Source organism: Chroicocephalus ridibundus, chromosome Z (genome assembly GCF_963924245.1).
Source record: "Chroicocephalus ridibundus chromosome Z, bChrRid1.1, whole genome shotgun sequence".
Lineage (NCBI taxonomy): Eukaryota > Metazoa > Chordata > Aves > Charadriiformes > Laridae > Chroicocephalus > Chroicocephalus ridibundus.
In genome coordinates, this window is record NC_086316.1 from 50,641,713 (window position 1) to 50,659,394 (window position 17,682).

Genomic DNA, 17,682 nt, shown 5'->3' on the forward strand with positions numbered 1-17,682 from the left:
GGCCTAGCCAGGACAACAGAGCTCCAGCATTAACTTTGAACATACAAACCTAAACAAGGGATTGAGGGAATGAGAAAGCTGGAGTAACATGCGAGCTCTAACAAAAATGACAATTCCCTTTGTGCAATAAACTAGACAATGAAATTTCAGCGTGGAATGGGTGAGAAAATAGGGTATAACACAGGAAATGGGTGCTCAGCAGAAAACCTAACAGTGCTGAACTGGTGAAAGAGAAGATTCCCATTCTGAAATCTGAAGGTGTTTAAAAGAACTCTAGGACCAATTATGTTTCTTTCTGACATTGTTCCCGTAAGTACAAGAAGTAGGAGCTGTTGATCCTGTCCTGCTTTCTGGTCATTGATACACCTTACTAGAAACCAAAGAGTAAAAAGCTGCATGGGGGAAAAGGAGAATTTGGTGTCCAAGGAGGACCTTGTTTGTAAGAACTAGCTGTTAGCTCCATTGTTGAAACTCTTCACTATTAAGATATTTTCCTATGCTGGTTACCTAAAAAAGTCCTTCTATTTGAGAATGAGGACAAAAAACCTAATTGCTACAAGAGAAAGACTGGTAATGATGTCAAGAATACATTAAATTTAGCACATGTGCAAAAGAGTATAAGTAGATTATTGCTGAAAATTTTGGTTTAACTACAGAGAGGATTGTCCTGACAGCCTTCTGCAGTTCTTCAGCGCCCTCAGAGAGAAAATTTGCCTTATATTTGAATTATCTTTCTTGAAAAATTAAATCTATTCTCCTTAAAGTAGATGGAAGCACAAACTTACTCCTAGCCCATTTAAATAATCTTTTACACATTGGAAGGTGGCTATTACACTCCTTCAGTCTTTACCATTGAGTTATCAATTTATAGATTTCATTAATTACACTCTTTCAATCTCTTCTCATAGTTAACATGTTCAAAACTTCTTAGAATTTTTGTTCCTTTCTTCCAATATATGTATTTTGTGTATGGAGCCCAAAACAAGATACAAGATTTCACTTGTACACTTGGCACTACTAAGTTGCAAAATAAACATCTTTTGTGAAATTCTGTTTAAGAAATAATGCCTGACAAGCTGGCAATTGTTCTACTATGAAGAGCAGTAGATTTGACAAGCAAGTGGCCTTCATGCTATGAAATACCGTCTTCATGTTCCTGAGAAACAGACACTGGTATTTGTCCAAACTGTGGATCTTTGCAAAATAAAAACACATATCCACAAGCCAAAAAATCCCCAAACCAACCAACTGCAATTTTGGCTTTTTTCACGACTTGTGAGTTTGCATCTCACACATACCAATCTTGTAAATGGAGGGATAACGTGTAAAAATATATGCATCATGTATGCAAATATATTTTCATGAACAACAAAAACTCTTCCCCCTTTTCATGAACAACAAAAACTCTTCCCCCTTTACTACATTTTTATGTACAAATGTGGGAAAAACATTTTAAAAGTAGAGACTAAGCGCATTTCAGTGGTCATTCAAAAGTGATATTTCATTTAAATCTTGATTTGGTCTTGGTGAATTTAAACTACAGAAATTACCTTACAGAAATAAAAGTAAATCCTTGTTATATTTCGGGAAAAAAACCCAAGATAGCCAAACTCAAACCTTTAACTTCAATAAAACTTGTTTCTTCTTGCCTTAACTAGTAAATGATTTTTAAATCAAATGATCTAGAGACTTTTCTAAAGATTTTAATGTTTAAAATTGAAAAGTGTTGGTAAATATCATGATAGTTATTTTTTTCCTTCATGGGTGACTTTCAAATTGTTACTGTTATAAGCATTTTAGAAACAGAAAATGAAAATAAATAATTGCAGCTTTTTGTGTCTTTTTACACTTTGAAACAATTTTTTTTTTAATGACAAAGTGGAACACCCATTTGCTGATAATAGCCCGTCTATTGCTGAAACAATACTTACAAAAAGTATCTGGAAAAGTCATATTTAACCCTTTATAAATAGATAGAGAGTATATGGAAGCTTGCTTTTTTATTATTTACCTTAGTTTTCATTATTTTTTTATATGCTTTTGATGACATGCTTTTGATACTAACAAAAATGCACAGCCTTTTTCAATCATAATTTAAAATGAACAAAAATATGTAAATACCAGTATTTTGGCAGTTTTATGTGTAAAAACAGTCACATACCCTTTCTGACCACTATTGCTTCCTGAGATATTAATGGCTAATGTATTGTCACACATCTCTAAAGGCAAAGTGAAGAAAAAAGAATTACATTCTTTAGAAAATATAAGCAGTTTCCTGGTTGGAGCTATACAGGAACCATCAGAACAGAAATTATAGACTTGCAATGTTTAGATCACTTTCACTGACTTAAAATATTGTTCTCTGAAGTGACCTAAAAAACTGAGTAAAACAACCCTATGACTATATTGTACAGTGTGTTCCTAGTGATAATCATACTTTCTTCAACGCCTAATACAAACCACAGACATTGCTTTAACAAATACCATTTGGTTGACCTAGAAGACAGGACGAAGGAATGAGAGAGTCACGTCCAATTCCTCATGGATTCTCAGCTTGGATCCTGTTTTTTGCACAGTTTACCTTATGAACATGATCCGAGTGACATTTCACAAATTCCTGGATAAATGTTGCTACACTCTGCCAGCAGAGAGACAGGCTGTGTCATGCACAGATCAATAATAGCACTGTGTTTCATCAGCCTCAAAATCAAAAGTGCTTCATCTGGCAAAAGCCATGGCCCTTGAGGATCTGACATATATAAACTGAATACCCCATACAGGATGTCTGCTACAAAAGCTACCAGTGTAACGACAAGTCTAGAGACACGCAGTGAGCGTATGTAAATAAGAAAATATGTATTGGTTTACATATAAAGAATTTTTAACTCCTTCTTATGAAAAGTAAGAACAAATATCATAAAGCAGCATCTGAATAGTAGAAACCAGACTAAAATTTTACAGTTCTTGACAGAAAAATAAAAACACAGTCAGGACAATATTCATACTATTTTGAGGAATTTACTATAAAATGCAAGTACCTTTTGAATGGTACACAATATGTATGACAGTGGGCTGCAATAACATGCAGTCTAAGCTATAGTAATGCCTTCTTATCAAAATTACGTTCATTGAAAACATAGAACATCAGAAAAATTTTCTTTTCTTCAGCAAAACTACTCAAAGCAGAGGTCTTGAGACGGTAAATCATCATATACTACCTGTAGTTTCAGGCTTCAATATAGGCTTTCATAGGTAAACAATGGAAATGTATGTCCTCTACTCTACCTCTCCTCACGATTATCTTTTTAGTGACAGAGCTTGTAAAATTTGTATCTTCAAGTAAATGCAGCACCTGTAGATTTTTGACTGAAGTAACTATCAGAATGTCTTTCCCTCACTTGGTTCTCACAGTAAATTTAGTTTTCTTTTTTTCATGCCAAAGTTTCTATTGCAAACAATACTTTGAAAAATAAGTATATTTATTTTTGGAAGCTTTTATTAAAGTACTTCAACTTGAGTCCTTTGTCAAGATTTTGACTCAAAAACAATTACTCTGTCTCTGTGCCCCCAATTAAAATGAAAAGCTTTCTCCTTTAAATATTGCATGACTACCTCACTAAAAAACTATTTCCTTACACTCAACTGTACAGGTAGACAAAAGAATATGAAAGAAATATTAAAAAATCGTTATTTATCCTTTTCTTTTCTGAATTTTCCTTACAAAGCTATGCACTACCTAAATTAAAGAGCTCGTCTTCTCTCAGCTCTGCAATCAGCAACTCTAAAGGGCTGTACTAGATCAAATGTAATCCTAAATTCTATGTACATTACCCCACAAAAGCTATTTTTGCTTCGCTTTGCATTTCTTCTGCTAAAGACTAATTCTCTTTTAATGTTCCTGTTGCACATTGTGGAAAACTCATTTCCTTTGAGTAACTCCCTTCGTTTCATTATGCATTTTCCCTGTGCCTTGACTCTATATTTGTATGTCTTGAGTGGTGATGGCTTCTTCCTCTGCCTCAGAATTTCTTCTTTTATAACCTGATGTGTGTGTGAACAGCACTGTAACACTCCTCCTTGGCTCCAGTTAGACGCTTATAAAACATTGGTTTGATGTTTCTTAAATTTACCATCCATGTTTACATCTCTTCTCCACAGCACTATTAAATACATTCTGGGTTTCATCACAAAAACACCGTTGCTCAGCTCTGCTCTATGAAGTACATGCATTTCTTCCATCAGTTCTTCAGATAAATGAACAGTGTTACTGAAGTTGAGAACATATCTTCCTGTTAGTTCTTTTCATTAATTCAGCTCACATCATTAAATGTATCCTCACTCTTCCTGTCTATTTTTTTCATACTTCCTACAGAACAGACATTTTTTTATTCCCTTCAGAAAGACTCTGCCCACTGCTAACCACAAGCAGTTGATTTCTCTCTAATTCTTCCTTTTTAGATTAGTTGTCCAACATCACGGCAGTTCTCTGACTCCACTTGACAATGGTCAATTACAGTCACATAAAAATTACAGACCTCATATCTGGTATGAGTCTACCTTTTTTCAGTTCTGTGTCCTTGAATCTTTTTTTCGAACTTTCTTTGCTAGGCTGACTGAGTACTCTAGAAGCAAATTTCTTTTTCTTAGATATTTAAACTTAAGTTACCTTTTAACCTCCTCCCTAAAAACTTCAAATTGTTCTCCAGAATGGTATATTTTCAAATCCTTCTCATAAGTCTTCTTCAAATGCTTTTTACTTCCATCGATCTCTTTCTTGGATTCCGGGTATTAGAGCTACATAGAGTATTCTAGGAGCAGTCAAATCATACCAAGTGAAAGAAAACACATTCTCTCTGCTCCTATTGTACAGCCTCCAGTTTATACATTCAAGGACTGCACTTGTGTTTTTCACAATGGCAATGGGAGTTCACGCTCAGCTCATTACCTACTAGGATGCTCATTTTTCTTCAGAGTCCCTGGTTCCCAGGAGACAGCCATTCAGCCTCGCTCAACATGAACTTGAGCAATGTATTGGTTTTCATTATGATGCAATGATTTCCTCATTAAAAACACTGTGAGGTCATAATGATCTATACTTTTCAATCAGCCTCTGGTGGATGATTGAAAGCTTAGAATAGCTGTCAATGACTGAAGATATCCTCTTGCACTGGCTTGGATTTTTTACATTGCCACTAATTTTTAAAAAATGATTGAAAGATTTTACCTCTAAAACAAACAGCAAAAAGACTGTCATATATTTCATAGTATATCCAAATAGAATAGATGTGTAAGGTGTAAACCATTATCTTGGGGAAAAAAATAATGTTATCATTCATGTGAGGGATCAACTGAAAAATTAATTTCATGGTACGTGAGATTCTGAGCTAGTGAAAATGATTAAGTGGTACTTATATGCACCAATTTAACCTTAAGGCATGAATTGAGACATTGAGTCTACACTGTGTTCCATGTGTCAGTGCTTAGCTCCAATCCAAATACTAAGTAAAACCAATCATGAAGATAATTTTTGGAATTTAATCTCCTATGTACATCTCAATACAAGCAATCACTGTTGCACAGGGGCACACAACAAAAATGAGTGGATGTGTTTACAAGACTCCTAGATACTTTCAGGTCATAGAGCCATTTCTGCAATCCCGTGACCCTGTTCCTTCAACTTCCTAGGAAATCAAACTCCTCAAATAAGCAAAATGGTCCCTTACTGATTCACCTGTTACATGCATCTACCTTGTTAACGATACTGAGCACTCTCCTCCAACAATCTTACGTTCCCTAACTTCACAATGTGTGAAATTTATTTAATAATTAGGATAGGAGCAAAGGAAAGGGAAGTAAGGTAAAAGGATGCATTAGGAGAGTGCATGAGATTCAACTCACTGAACATTCACAATATAAAGGAATGCAAAAGTATTTCACCAATTCTCATGATTCTTGAAAACTTTTCGTAAGAACATAATCAGGAAAACCTTTACCTAGGCCAGGAATGAGAGATAAGAGATACTGTTAGGTAAAAATCCATCATGAAATAGACTAGTGCAAACAAGGGGAGAGAATTCAAACTTACAAGCTAGACTATATGGCTGACGGAAACCCAAAGCACCTATTTCTCGAATTTTAGTAGCACCTACATAGAATGGTACACAGAGGTGTTATTGCATAGTCTATCAAAATACTAAATCATACAATATTAGAAAAATTATGCAGCTACATCCTCTATTGTAATTCCTTCCCTGTAAGTTAAAAACACAGAAGAACCTCTCACCATAGAGAGGTCTATATTCAAGACTAGAGACAATAAAACTTGTTTATACCACCATACCCAGGAGGTCTTGAAATTTCATTGAATTCAGTGGAAATAAGCATACGCATAAAGTGGCTAATAAATCACTTTCATAGTTAATACTGGAAGTTACTAATAATGAATAATGAATGGACCACTGAAGTGAACAAGCCTAAGAGTACTGATCCAATTGCAACCCAAACTGGTTTTCTATAACAATCTATGAGAAATCAGATTGCCAGATCTGAAATATAATCTCTTGTCTACATATGAATAATTATTCTGAAATCAATGGATTTGTTGGGGTAAGATTTGAGAGTGAATAAATACTATCTGACAAAACCAGGTATTATACACAGAACTTTATATAGCAGAGAAGGTTCAAGAGCCCAGTCCAGCTTTATTCTTAGCTTTAATTAAATGAGCAGATCACACTGAATTCAGATGAAGACATTCCTGTGAGCACAAAAGGAAATCCTATTATGACAGTATTTGTTGAGCTTTTCCAGGTCTCAAATAGTATCTTATTCAGGAAATTTTGGGGGAAAAAACCTACGAACTGAGTTCTATTTTTTGTCTAATAAAAAGATTTAGCAAGAAAAGTATGATCAGATCACAGAGAGTCAAGAAAAATAAGCTACATATCACATGAAATACATAAAGGAAAAATTACAGGATGATATCTTCCAGTGTTGACTGTAATACATGTACAAGTATATTCTTCTACTGTATTATACTATGAGATACAGATATATTAGATATGTTTATACGTATGTGTAAGCACTACAAGAACATGCTAATCCTTGTGATACAGGTTCTCTCTTTTAATATGGAAGTATATATTTTGGGATTTCTACATGATACAGCAATACAAATCGTATTGATTGTAAGTATATTCTATGAACTTCACATAGCCTCCATAATTTTTTCTTTATAATTTATTTTTCCAGAATTTACCTATCTCTAAGTTATTTCATTTTGATGGCAATATAATACAACTCTTACAGTTCTAGTTCATGCCAACTGTTCTCTTTAATTTATGAATGAGACTCATTTCCTACATGCAATGTACTTCAACTGTTGTTCATCAATAATTCAACAGGTCTATTGTAATTTTTCTTCAGAGATCAATATAAATGTAAAAGGTATTTTTCTTTATTTTTGTTTTGTAATGACAGCACAGTTTCACAATAAATATATTTTACAGTGTAGTTCTGTTAATGGAACTGACTTTAGGATGCTCTAAGTTTTCAATGCAGCAAACTATAAAAATAAATAAATCAATAAAAAAAATTTTTGGAGTAGATGCATTTTAAAAGAGCAGTTACTTTCACGTTTACCATTTGGCAATTCTTGATTTTATTTCCAAGTCAACTTATCTGACAGACTAGAAAATAGAAATTTGAGAACTTTTTTATGTCAGCAGCAATGCTGAAACAGTAGTTTACCAGAGGAAAAATTACACAGCCATTTCCCCATTTAGTAACCAAAAAGTTTGAAGAAACATGTTTAATTATCTGATCATGTTTCATTCCAGGCAGAATTTTGGACTAACAAAAATTCTGCCTGGAAAACAAAAATGCTCACAGAGCATTGTCTACCTCTGTTTCCAGCCTTTATAAGCGTGACGTCATAGACTAATTTTCAATTTATTAAGGTCAGCAAAGCTCTAAATACATCAGAATCTATTCTTCTCAATATTATCAACTAAAAGCCTTCAAAAACTACAGGGAGGGCCCAGAAACTGAACTTAAATTCCGTAAAATTTAAGTTTGAAATAAACTACAGACAATTTTTCCTACCTACAGATAATTTTGCTGTTCAGGTCTGGAACACTGTGGTGAGTCAAGGAAGAATGGCTTTCTCTCAAGAATACCTAGACTGGGGGTGTGTTTTGCAGTTTGAATTATCTACTGTGCCTGCAAAGAAGTGTCTTCAAGGCATGCATACAAAATGACAACAGCACTGTGACCTCAGAAGAAATGTACACCCAATCAAATTTTGAGAAGACTTCAGTCTCATACTGGTACATAGTTTAGTTCAATTATTAGATAAGTTCTGCTGTCTTAGATTGTATTTGCAAACTCTGGAAAGGTCAGGCAGTATATCCTGCTTTATCATACTTTTATCCCTTCTGGTTTACCTTTTCACTCCTGCTGCCTGTTAAGAAAAAACAGAATAGAAAATTTCCCGGTTTGATTTTTAAAGATTTTTCAGAAACTGTCTTTACTTCTATTTGAACATTGTGCCCAAAGATTACAGCTCCTCCAAATTAACCAAGACTACTCTTATCCAAAGCAGTATAGGAAGGGACAATCTGTATGCTTCCGAAGAAGGAAAGGGGGGCAAAATCACATTTCTCCTGATGTTTTTGGGAACAGACATTTCTTTGATTGTTTCATTACACTCTGTGTCAAGCGTGGATGGTTGCAGAAATGATTTTGTGCTGAGTTTAGCAAAAGTGTTAAATAGGGCACATTTAACTTTTTTATCTTTAAGATAGGTACAAGTAAGATGTTCCAGGCTTAAATGTGCCCTGTAAGAATGGAAAGAGACATTGCTGAACAGAGCAGAAACAAATTGAATTCTTGTTAGATTATTTTTTATCTATTAAAATATAAGGTCATTACAGCAGCTCTGTTTTTAATTTATTTTTTTTACTACTTCTGTATATGAAAGTCAGAATTCCTGCATATACTATTGATGTAGTAACAATCTCTTGCACAGTTTATCTTTAAAAATTACCATTTATGCTTAACTTAAACTCTTCCAAATTTTAATCCGTCTAAAACCTTTAATAAAACTTTATCACTGAGATATTTATGATTAGTATTATCTGATTTACATAATGAAAAATCTTTTCATGCTACCAGAGGAAAAACACTGAATGTAGAAGTGTTCTTATGAACTTAATAAAAAAAATCAAAATGCTCTGGAGTATTTCTATGAAAGAAGAGTCAAAAAAAGATAAAACCAGGACACCTGTAAAAGTGTTCGGGGACAAAACAATTGGGTATGTATATAAGAATTTCTAACTGGACGATATTTATGCAGAAAGCTCCCCAAAACTGTCAAAACAATTATACATTTGCTGTAATGAACAAAAGTAAGGAAGTTCCAAAAGCAGTTTTAGCTTACTGCAGGGTAATTATAAAGAGCATTCAGTTTATAATTTCAAGCTTATTCCTAAAATTTACTTTAAGGAAACCATAGGTATACAAAAATTGTTGTGTAAATAATAATACATTTTTAAAAAGTGAAAAATCCCTTAATGAAAAACAGAGTGAAAGTGAGATCTTCTTGTGAGTAACAGTTAAGTCAGTAATTTACAATGCATCTAAGTTCATCATCAGTTTCTTCTTTGTTTCAGTGTAACTGAATAATGCTACATTAGTTGGTTTGCTCATACTTGGGTACCATAAGAGTGAAGCTGTGATGCTGAATTTGCAGATGCAACTCTGAATTCTGAGCTGTTCTCTGATACATTGTGCAGTAAAAAATAGAGAGAATATGAAAAAAAGAGAATATGAAGAGAAAGTCACAAAAAACCTTTAAAGAATAAAAAGTTTTCTCTAGTCCTTTACTCTTCTGCTTTTCATGCTCATACCTTTCTATGCTTGAGATAATCCACTAGATAAACAAAGTTTTGGCAAGGAAATTGTATTCTAAAAGCACAGTGTGAGCTCAGGGAAAAAAAGTTCCCTTAAAATTCAAAGAAAATTGAAAACTGAATGGCTAAAATAAAGTTTGGAGAGATTTTTAAAATGTTATCAGAAAAAAAATCCTAGGCTGAGTTACAGCTAAAATGTGCACAGGGTTCTAAAGAAAAAAAAGGTAGGTACATGTCTGCAGGAATGCATAGGCAAAACTTTACTTAAACCGTCACATTATCCTCTTCAAAGGATCTGTCAGCATTTGTCTAGTTGACTTGTTCCCATTCTCTGAGATTCAGGTTTCCTGCTGAAGTCAATTTACACAGGCACTTTGTAAATGCCTATGGCATTGCATTAAGAAATACAGCTTTTCCTGTGACATCACCTGAGAAACACTGGAGAATTGATGCAAAAGATCCTATGGTACTTTTGATCAGTGGACCTGTGAGTGGCCTTGACATGAATAAGATAAGCACTAATGACTTAACCTGTTCATGATTTTAATTCTTCCTATTCAATTATTGTTCTTCCGCAACAAGAATGATACCTGCTGCATAAAACTAATTATAATTACTGTGCTGTATGTAATAAATACACTCTTCTTATAAGCGGTCACTTAGTGACATAAATGAGTAGAGGGGGGAATAAATCTTAGGGAAAAAAATTTCTTGGATTTTTTCAATAATTATTTTCAGACATTTTTCTAAGAGACAAAGGAAATACTAAATCACTTCACTTCTACATCAAGTATCCGCTCCAGCTGTTATTTCTATACACTGATAGCAAAATGTAACTACTGTACTTCTGTACAGACAGTCTTGACGCAATGTGAATCCTTGGAGAATGCAAGCTTTGATTCTCACATGTGCAGTCACTTTACGGTCATTTTTGCAGAAATATGAAAAGAATTGCTTTTGCAGAAAAAAAAAAAAGCAAGAAATCTACATTACTGCAAAGAGTTTATAAGGTCGAGCAAAAAAAGAACTTGAATCCAGCATTCTGAACTCCTACAAGAAGGCAGATAAATATATTCATACATACATGTCAGTGTGGATCTTCAAGAAAAATACACAAACCCATATATGTACGTGCATTGTGAAAATCAACAGACGCCAGACAGTCCTTAGGTTGTATGAACTGTAAAATCTGTCTAAAAATAAACATCTGGAACATTTAAATTGTAAGTCCAAAATCAATCTTCTAGCACTAGATTCCTTGGGGATTGTAATGAAGGACTAACTGCAGAAACATCTTGTCTGCTAATGACTTTATTTTCTTAGCTAAAATCAGGTAACATGGCATCTCATCCAAGCCATAATGCTAATGTTTACAGTTGCTAGAATGCTATACTTACCTTAGCCCAGCATCACAAGCTCACCATTAATATAAAATTAATCAGAACTTTATGATTACATATGGAAGCTTATTTTGACATTTTTGACACTCTTGAAGTATTTAAGAGACTCCCTGAATCCAGAGAAAGCCTGTCTTTTAGTTTTTCATGGTTTGTTCACTTCTTTTTTACATACCTATGCAAGAAAATTCTAAAATCTAAAGTAACAGAAACATTAAGAAGAAACAATGACAACAGTGCTCTTGCTAGTGAAAAAAAAAAAATTTAAGAAATGTCATTTCACTTGCAATATTTTAAAACGCACTTATATACAGTATTTCTTATAAAAAACACACAAAACCCCCACAGAAATATGTTCTTTATCCGTCTGAATCATGCTTTTCTCTCTAAAACATGCATGTACCCTGCAGTGACTGTGTAGGTTCTTTACCTCCTTAATTTTCACTTGGCAAGTAGCCCAAGCCTCTGCTTTAAATTTCCCACTTGGTAGCACTAGTATGGCACCTGAAGAGTAATTAGTTGTAAGAAAGGGAATTTGAATTGGTTGCTGAGAAGGAAAAAAATGTGCATGCCTAATAAAGATTTTTCCTTGAGTACCTGCAACGCCATTTATTTATTTTTGCTTAGAATGCACCACCCTTTAAATAGACCAGTGACCATTCTTTTTTTTTTTTTTTTTCCTTTTAAAACCTTCCAGAACAACTGAGTGGAAGAAAACTGGTTTGGTTTTAAGACCATGCTATTTTTCTTTTAGTCAGTCTTTTACATTACAGCAGTGTTATCTTGACAAAAATTTTGCCTTTTTTTTTTTCTTTTAAGTTTACTGATAATGGCCTTTTTTACTTTATTTCTCACATTGCTCTCCTACGAACACCTAAGGTGTAGTCATCTAGGAAGGCAAATCATGAAGATGTCTGAGCAAGCAGAATATTTTACTTAAATTACACATATAACTCTCTGTGAAGTTTATACTGTCCATGAAACTTTACATTATGATACTGTTTGTGAGATAGGCAGATCTCCACTGGTTCCAATGACCTTGGAAACTCTTTTTGAACAATTCATTACATATATATAGTTATGCAAAACGAGTAACAGAAATGAGGTTTTCCCTCCTCTAGAAATTAGCAGTTCCCCAGCCCTAAGAAAGAGAAAAGTGCTGCTCCTGAAACTGCTTCTGCCTTCTGTGCAAAGACAGAAATGCAGAGAAGTTTGAGGGGGAGGGGATTTGATTTCTTTTTTAATGTCTGCCTCCTTCCAGCAAGTCCATCTGTTGTAGCACTATAATTCTGGAAGCAGGATGTGTGTGTGACCAACAGGAGACAATTACTGCAAAAGTGTTTGTTGATTCAGCTCTATAAAGGGCAGACCAATCACTACAGTATGAATAGAAAAGAATTCCAGCTGAGGAGCTGCATATAGATTAACACAAAATACATATATATAAATGAGAATGGGGAAAACCAGAAAGGAGTAATACTATGGGAAAGGATTAAGTAGGAATGAAGACTGAAGTAGAGAAGAAAGCTGGCATTTTTGGGGCTGTTAACCAAATAGTTTACTAGTCCCTATTTTCATGAATCTTGCTCTCTAACTTTCCACCCTCACAGAGAGAGATAGGATTAAATAGATATGGAACTGGTTTTAGTCCCCTTTGGAAGAGAACTCCAGCTGCCTGAGCACTCCACTCTTGGGGCATATGGAGAAAGTTGGTTTCTCTAGAAGTGCCTGTTCTTCACAAAGGAATGGGTGCTAGTTCATGTGGACTGACTAGATTCTCAGGAAAGTTCTCGGATCACAGCCTAAAAGTGAAACTTCCCTCACCCATTTGAATGCAGGTAAAATGTCAGCATGAAGACTACTTCTTTTTCAGAAAGACTAATGAATTGGGTTGATATAACAGTAAATCAGGCCTCAGTATCATTTGTACATAATAACTGATTCACAATCTCATAGAAAGCATGCTAATAATAACATTTCATAATTTTGATCGTAACAGATTAAAAGACAAAAATCAATGTTACCAAAATTTCACAAAATTACAATAGAATTAAGCTTAATATTGTAAAACACCATAATGAAAAGTACTTTACCTCTATGGTCAGTTTACTGGTTTGAAGTTTCTGATCAGCCAAATGTAGCTGAGTTGTTAGTTTTTCATTGGTTTCTTTAAATCCCTTCACAGAAGACACTGCTGTCTTTTTTTCATCCTGTAAAACAGCTATCTGCTGCTGCAATGACTTAATTCTTTCCTGCAGTAGAGTAACAGAGTAGCCCGGTTTCTGGACAATGATATTTCTCCTTTTTGTTCCGTTCACTAAACATAAAATGGCATGTTACTAAACTGACAGATCATCACAAATTAGATGATTTCTCGTTTTTCTTTGGCCCTTCAAAACACTGTTCTAGCCTCTAAAATATTTCTCAGCAAGCAAACTCCTAAATTAATTCAGTTAACCTGTAAGTGCTCTATGTTGCTCTTTTTCTGAAGTGCCAACACTACAACCTCAACAAGGACTTGGAAATTAAAGGTGGCTCAAGTTCCTAATTGGTATTACTGGAAATAATGGCTTCAGTGTCTTGTTAACAAGTTTTTTTTAAGGTCTAAGCCAAAATACAGTTCATTTTTTTACATTGGCTGTGTTGGCTACAAGGGACAAACAACAGCAAAAGGTAGCGAAGAGCATTATTTTAGTCATCAGATTCAATAGGCAGGACTTAGTAAAAATGAAGTATATTTTAACTGTGTGAAAAGATGCTGTTTGATAGTCACTTCTTATATGGCAATTTCAGTTTAAAATAAAGAGCTAAATCTTTGAAAATATATTCACGCAAATTTAAAAAAGCAAATCCTGCAACAGCATATAAGTGGGTTTGTGTAATACAGAAGATGTTTTAGAGTATCAAGCAGGAATGCTTTGTCAATCTTACTTATGTAGCTGCCAAAAAGGTATAATATTCCTACCTTTGCTTAGAACTGATGGATAAGATGTTATGAGACAGCAGATCTTCCTCTTCTTGGAATGTAACTTTTCTAGGTCTTTATTCTGTGAATGGCCCTAAATAAAAAACAGAAGCACAAAGCTAGCAACTCTTAATTTATGGCACACCAACCACAATACTCCTGAATTTTCCATTTTGAATTGAAACAAAAAAAATTACTTTGAATAATACACAAAATTCTAATTAATTTTAATTTGAAAATCAGTCTTACAACACCAGGCAGTGAAAAGTACAAATTTCTGCCTATCCCATCAAATGTAGAAGAAATAATGAACTGGTAAATCATAACCCTTTCCAAAGCATCCCAGAGAAAAATGAAATGTCTGTTAATGCCTACTCTATTTTTTTAAGATAACATATGAATTTACTTTTAGGGAAAAAAGGATGGTGTGTATTACTTGAAAGCTGCAATATCTTATTTTTCAAGATACTCAAGTGAAAATAAAAAGGAATAGCAGTCAGTTCAAAAGAAGAAAGATCAAGTTAGACAATGAGCAGTAACTGGAAGATGTATGAATATATATATGAACATCCAAATAAAATCCCTGTGTTTTTACAAAGTTTAACACCAAGTCAGCTGCATGCCTTTTAAATAACTGATTTGAAAAATCAGCTATTTCCAGAACTTATCGAATGTTCAATGACAGAAGCACAGGCTGGAGAAGAATGCTGCTTGCAATATGTATAATGAATACAGTCACAGCACGGCTTACTCCAAAATCAAAGTACTATTTCCCTGGATCTTAAATGCTCAGTATTTTCAAATACTTTTGTTCTGGAATTCTGCAACACTTATGCAATTTTTGAAGCCTTCAGTTTGCAATTTCTATGTGATATCATGCAAAATATTTCTGGAAATACTCATAAATCAAATATCTGTTCATCGAATTTAAAAGAGTAAACAGCAACAGATTATCTACTAACTGCTAAATACTAACTATCTACTGACATTGTAGGACAGCTCATCCATGAATTCTAGATTTGTACAATCACCACACAATTTGAAGGACAGGGAAATAGGATATGCTAGAAAAAAAAAAGAAAAGAAATGTTAAGTGACAACTTTTCAGACTAAAACCAAAGCAAAGGAAAACAAAGGAGGTCAAGCTCTTGTCGGTCTGTCTTCTTCAAGTAGTCTCTTAATTATTTTATTCCACGTCTAAATCCCTATCAGTGTGACCAGCAGATGCTACAAACACTGAAGACATATAATTGGATGAACGATGTTAGTTTGAAATAGTGATTATATGTTACAGAGAGCTGAATAGATGATGAGCAAACGATCCATGCCTGCAGCAAAAAGATGGAGATCTCCACTCTGGGACACAGCTCTTGATAAATGTATGAGTTGTAAGAGAGTGCCAATAACTGATACTGCACAAGGTATTATATATTTATTCCACATGAGGCAAAACTGAGAAAGTCTTTGTGTCATAAACCATTTCATCTCCAACCCCAGGCATAGCTCAGGACTTAGGAGATTTCTCTAGGCTCTCTTTGGATGAGAATAACGTGACTAGAGGGAGTGTCCTTAAATCCTCAGAAAGGATTTAAGATTTCTGTTCAAACTAGTGTTCCCAATTGTCAATACTAAACGTTTTTGCAATGCTATCTTCTGTAGTCACAAACCACGTTTTCAAGCACTTTTCCTGCAACAGGAGACTTCTGCTGAAGCATAGTCAACTGCTTAGGGCTCTTGTGTATGCTCCAAGTCCACCAGTCTGTTACATACATGTATCAGAATATATCTGTGTTTGTCTTTTCCAGTAGCAACAGCAACTAAATGCAATATGAGCAAACAGGAGAGGTAAGGCTGTGTCTGCTCTACCAAGAAGAGAGACCACAGCCTCCTGGATTTCCTGCCTTGTATATCCTCACTTAAGAGTAGCAGGAGATAATGGGAGTGGCATGCTACGTCAGATTTTCACATATATCATTTGTACCTCCTCATATTGTGTATTCTATACCAGCAGATGGTTGCAGAATTCTGCAGCTTTTCTGCCAGGAAAGCATATCTCTTGATGGAAACACACAATCAAGAATATATAAAGAAACTAGAGAGTTTGTATTCGTAAAATTTTGGAGACTTAAGAAAATATAATCTGCTTTCAAACTCTTTATTATATCACCATACAGAACAGAATTTCAAACTAGTTTTTAACAGCAGCAAGTTACTCAAGTGTTTCAGTATTCTGTTTCTTGAACTAAGAAACAACAATATCTGCTTGTATTTTAAATTCCACGAAGTGACTTATTTGGGCAAACACAGGAGGGAAAAGATATTAGACACTGTTCAAAAGTCAAAAAATGAGTCATCTGTTACAGATTGTATGGAGTCTCTAAACACCTGGGAAACAACCAGCTGGCCCTCTTCTATGAGAAAACAGCATATAGATGTTAGGAATAAGACAAGGGGTTCAAATCCCAGACAATGAATGTAAATGGGCTAAGAAGAAGCTAAAAGCACACTTTTCTCTAGATAGAATCTCCTGAATAGTGATAGAGCCAAAAGCTTCTTTCCAAGATGGAGACAACTCTTTCTGCGCACACAAAACAAACTGAGAGGTCTCCATGCTTGATTAGTCAGCACCTCATTTTGCTAGAGGGGAGAAGGGGATGTTGCTGTTTCCTTGTTATGAGCTACATCACCCCGTTCTGTACGGCTTTTCTGATCGAGAGACAGTTTAATGGGATGTCTGTGGCATTCTTTGTCTGGACTGTGAGACAGCAGGACTAGCTTACAGCAGCTTTACAATTTTTTAATCCGCTTTTGCACTCCTGACACTCCCTCCAAATACTTTTGCAGACTAATTGTTCAGCAAATATTCTAACTGACTATTAAAATACCCACTGAATATCTTGAAGCAGATTTTCTTTTCAGTTTACAACAAGAATCACATTAATTAAGAGGCGAATTATAATACTATCAAACTTCAACACTCTGCACAGGATAACAAAACAAGTTCTATTATATACCTTTTTATTATACTGCTGGTTTTTGCCTTCTAAATTAACAATGTTGCAAGGCTTTTGACTATCTTGTATGTGTTTTTTTCCCTGTTGTTTACTTCTCTCTGGCAGTGGATCAATCTTTTGCACTGTCTTCATAATCACTGCTTCCAAACTTTCAGAAGCTGGTATTTCAGAGTCACTAAAACAGCACATTCAGGAAAACAAACAAACAAAGCTAAACATTAAAAGTTCCAAATACTTAGTGTTTGAGCACATAGAAAATAACACAGGCAAGAAAGAAGAGAAACTAATATAAAATCCAAAAAGTACTAAATTGACTTATTCAACAGACGTTTACAAATATGATAAAGCAAAAATCTCTGAAATTGTCTTATCAAGTTCTACTCTGTCAAATGGAA

General features: G+C 34.4%; 1 protein-coding gene across 4 annotated transcripts in view; it reads right to left on the bottom strand.

The window, feature by feature from the left end:
* Positions 1–17,682, bottom strand: part of CNTLN (centlein) — a 196,297-nt gene that overhangs the window by 44,371 nt on the left and 134,244 nt on the right. For 3 of the 4 annotated variants that reach the window (XM_063320958.1, XM_063320959.1, XM_063320961.1), the window contains 3 exons: positions 17,288–17,462; positions 14,274–14,367; positions 13,402–13,625 (listed from right to left, as the gene is read on the bottom strand). In XM_063320958.1, coding sequence (XP_063177028.1) covers positions 13,402–13,625; positions 14,274–14,367; positions 17,288–17,462 — 493 coding nt within the window. The remainder of the gene's footprint in view (positions 1–13,401; positions 13,626–14,273; positions 14,368–17,287; positions 17,463–17,682) is intronic. The other variant, XM_063320962.1, reaches the window with a different exon arrangement.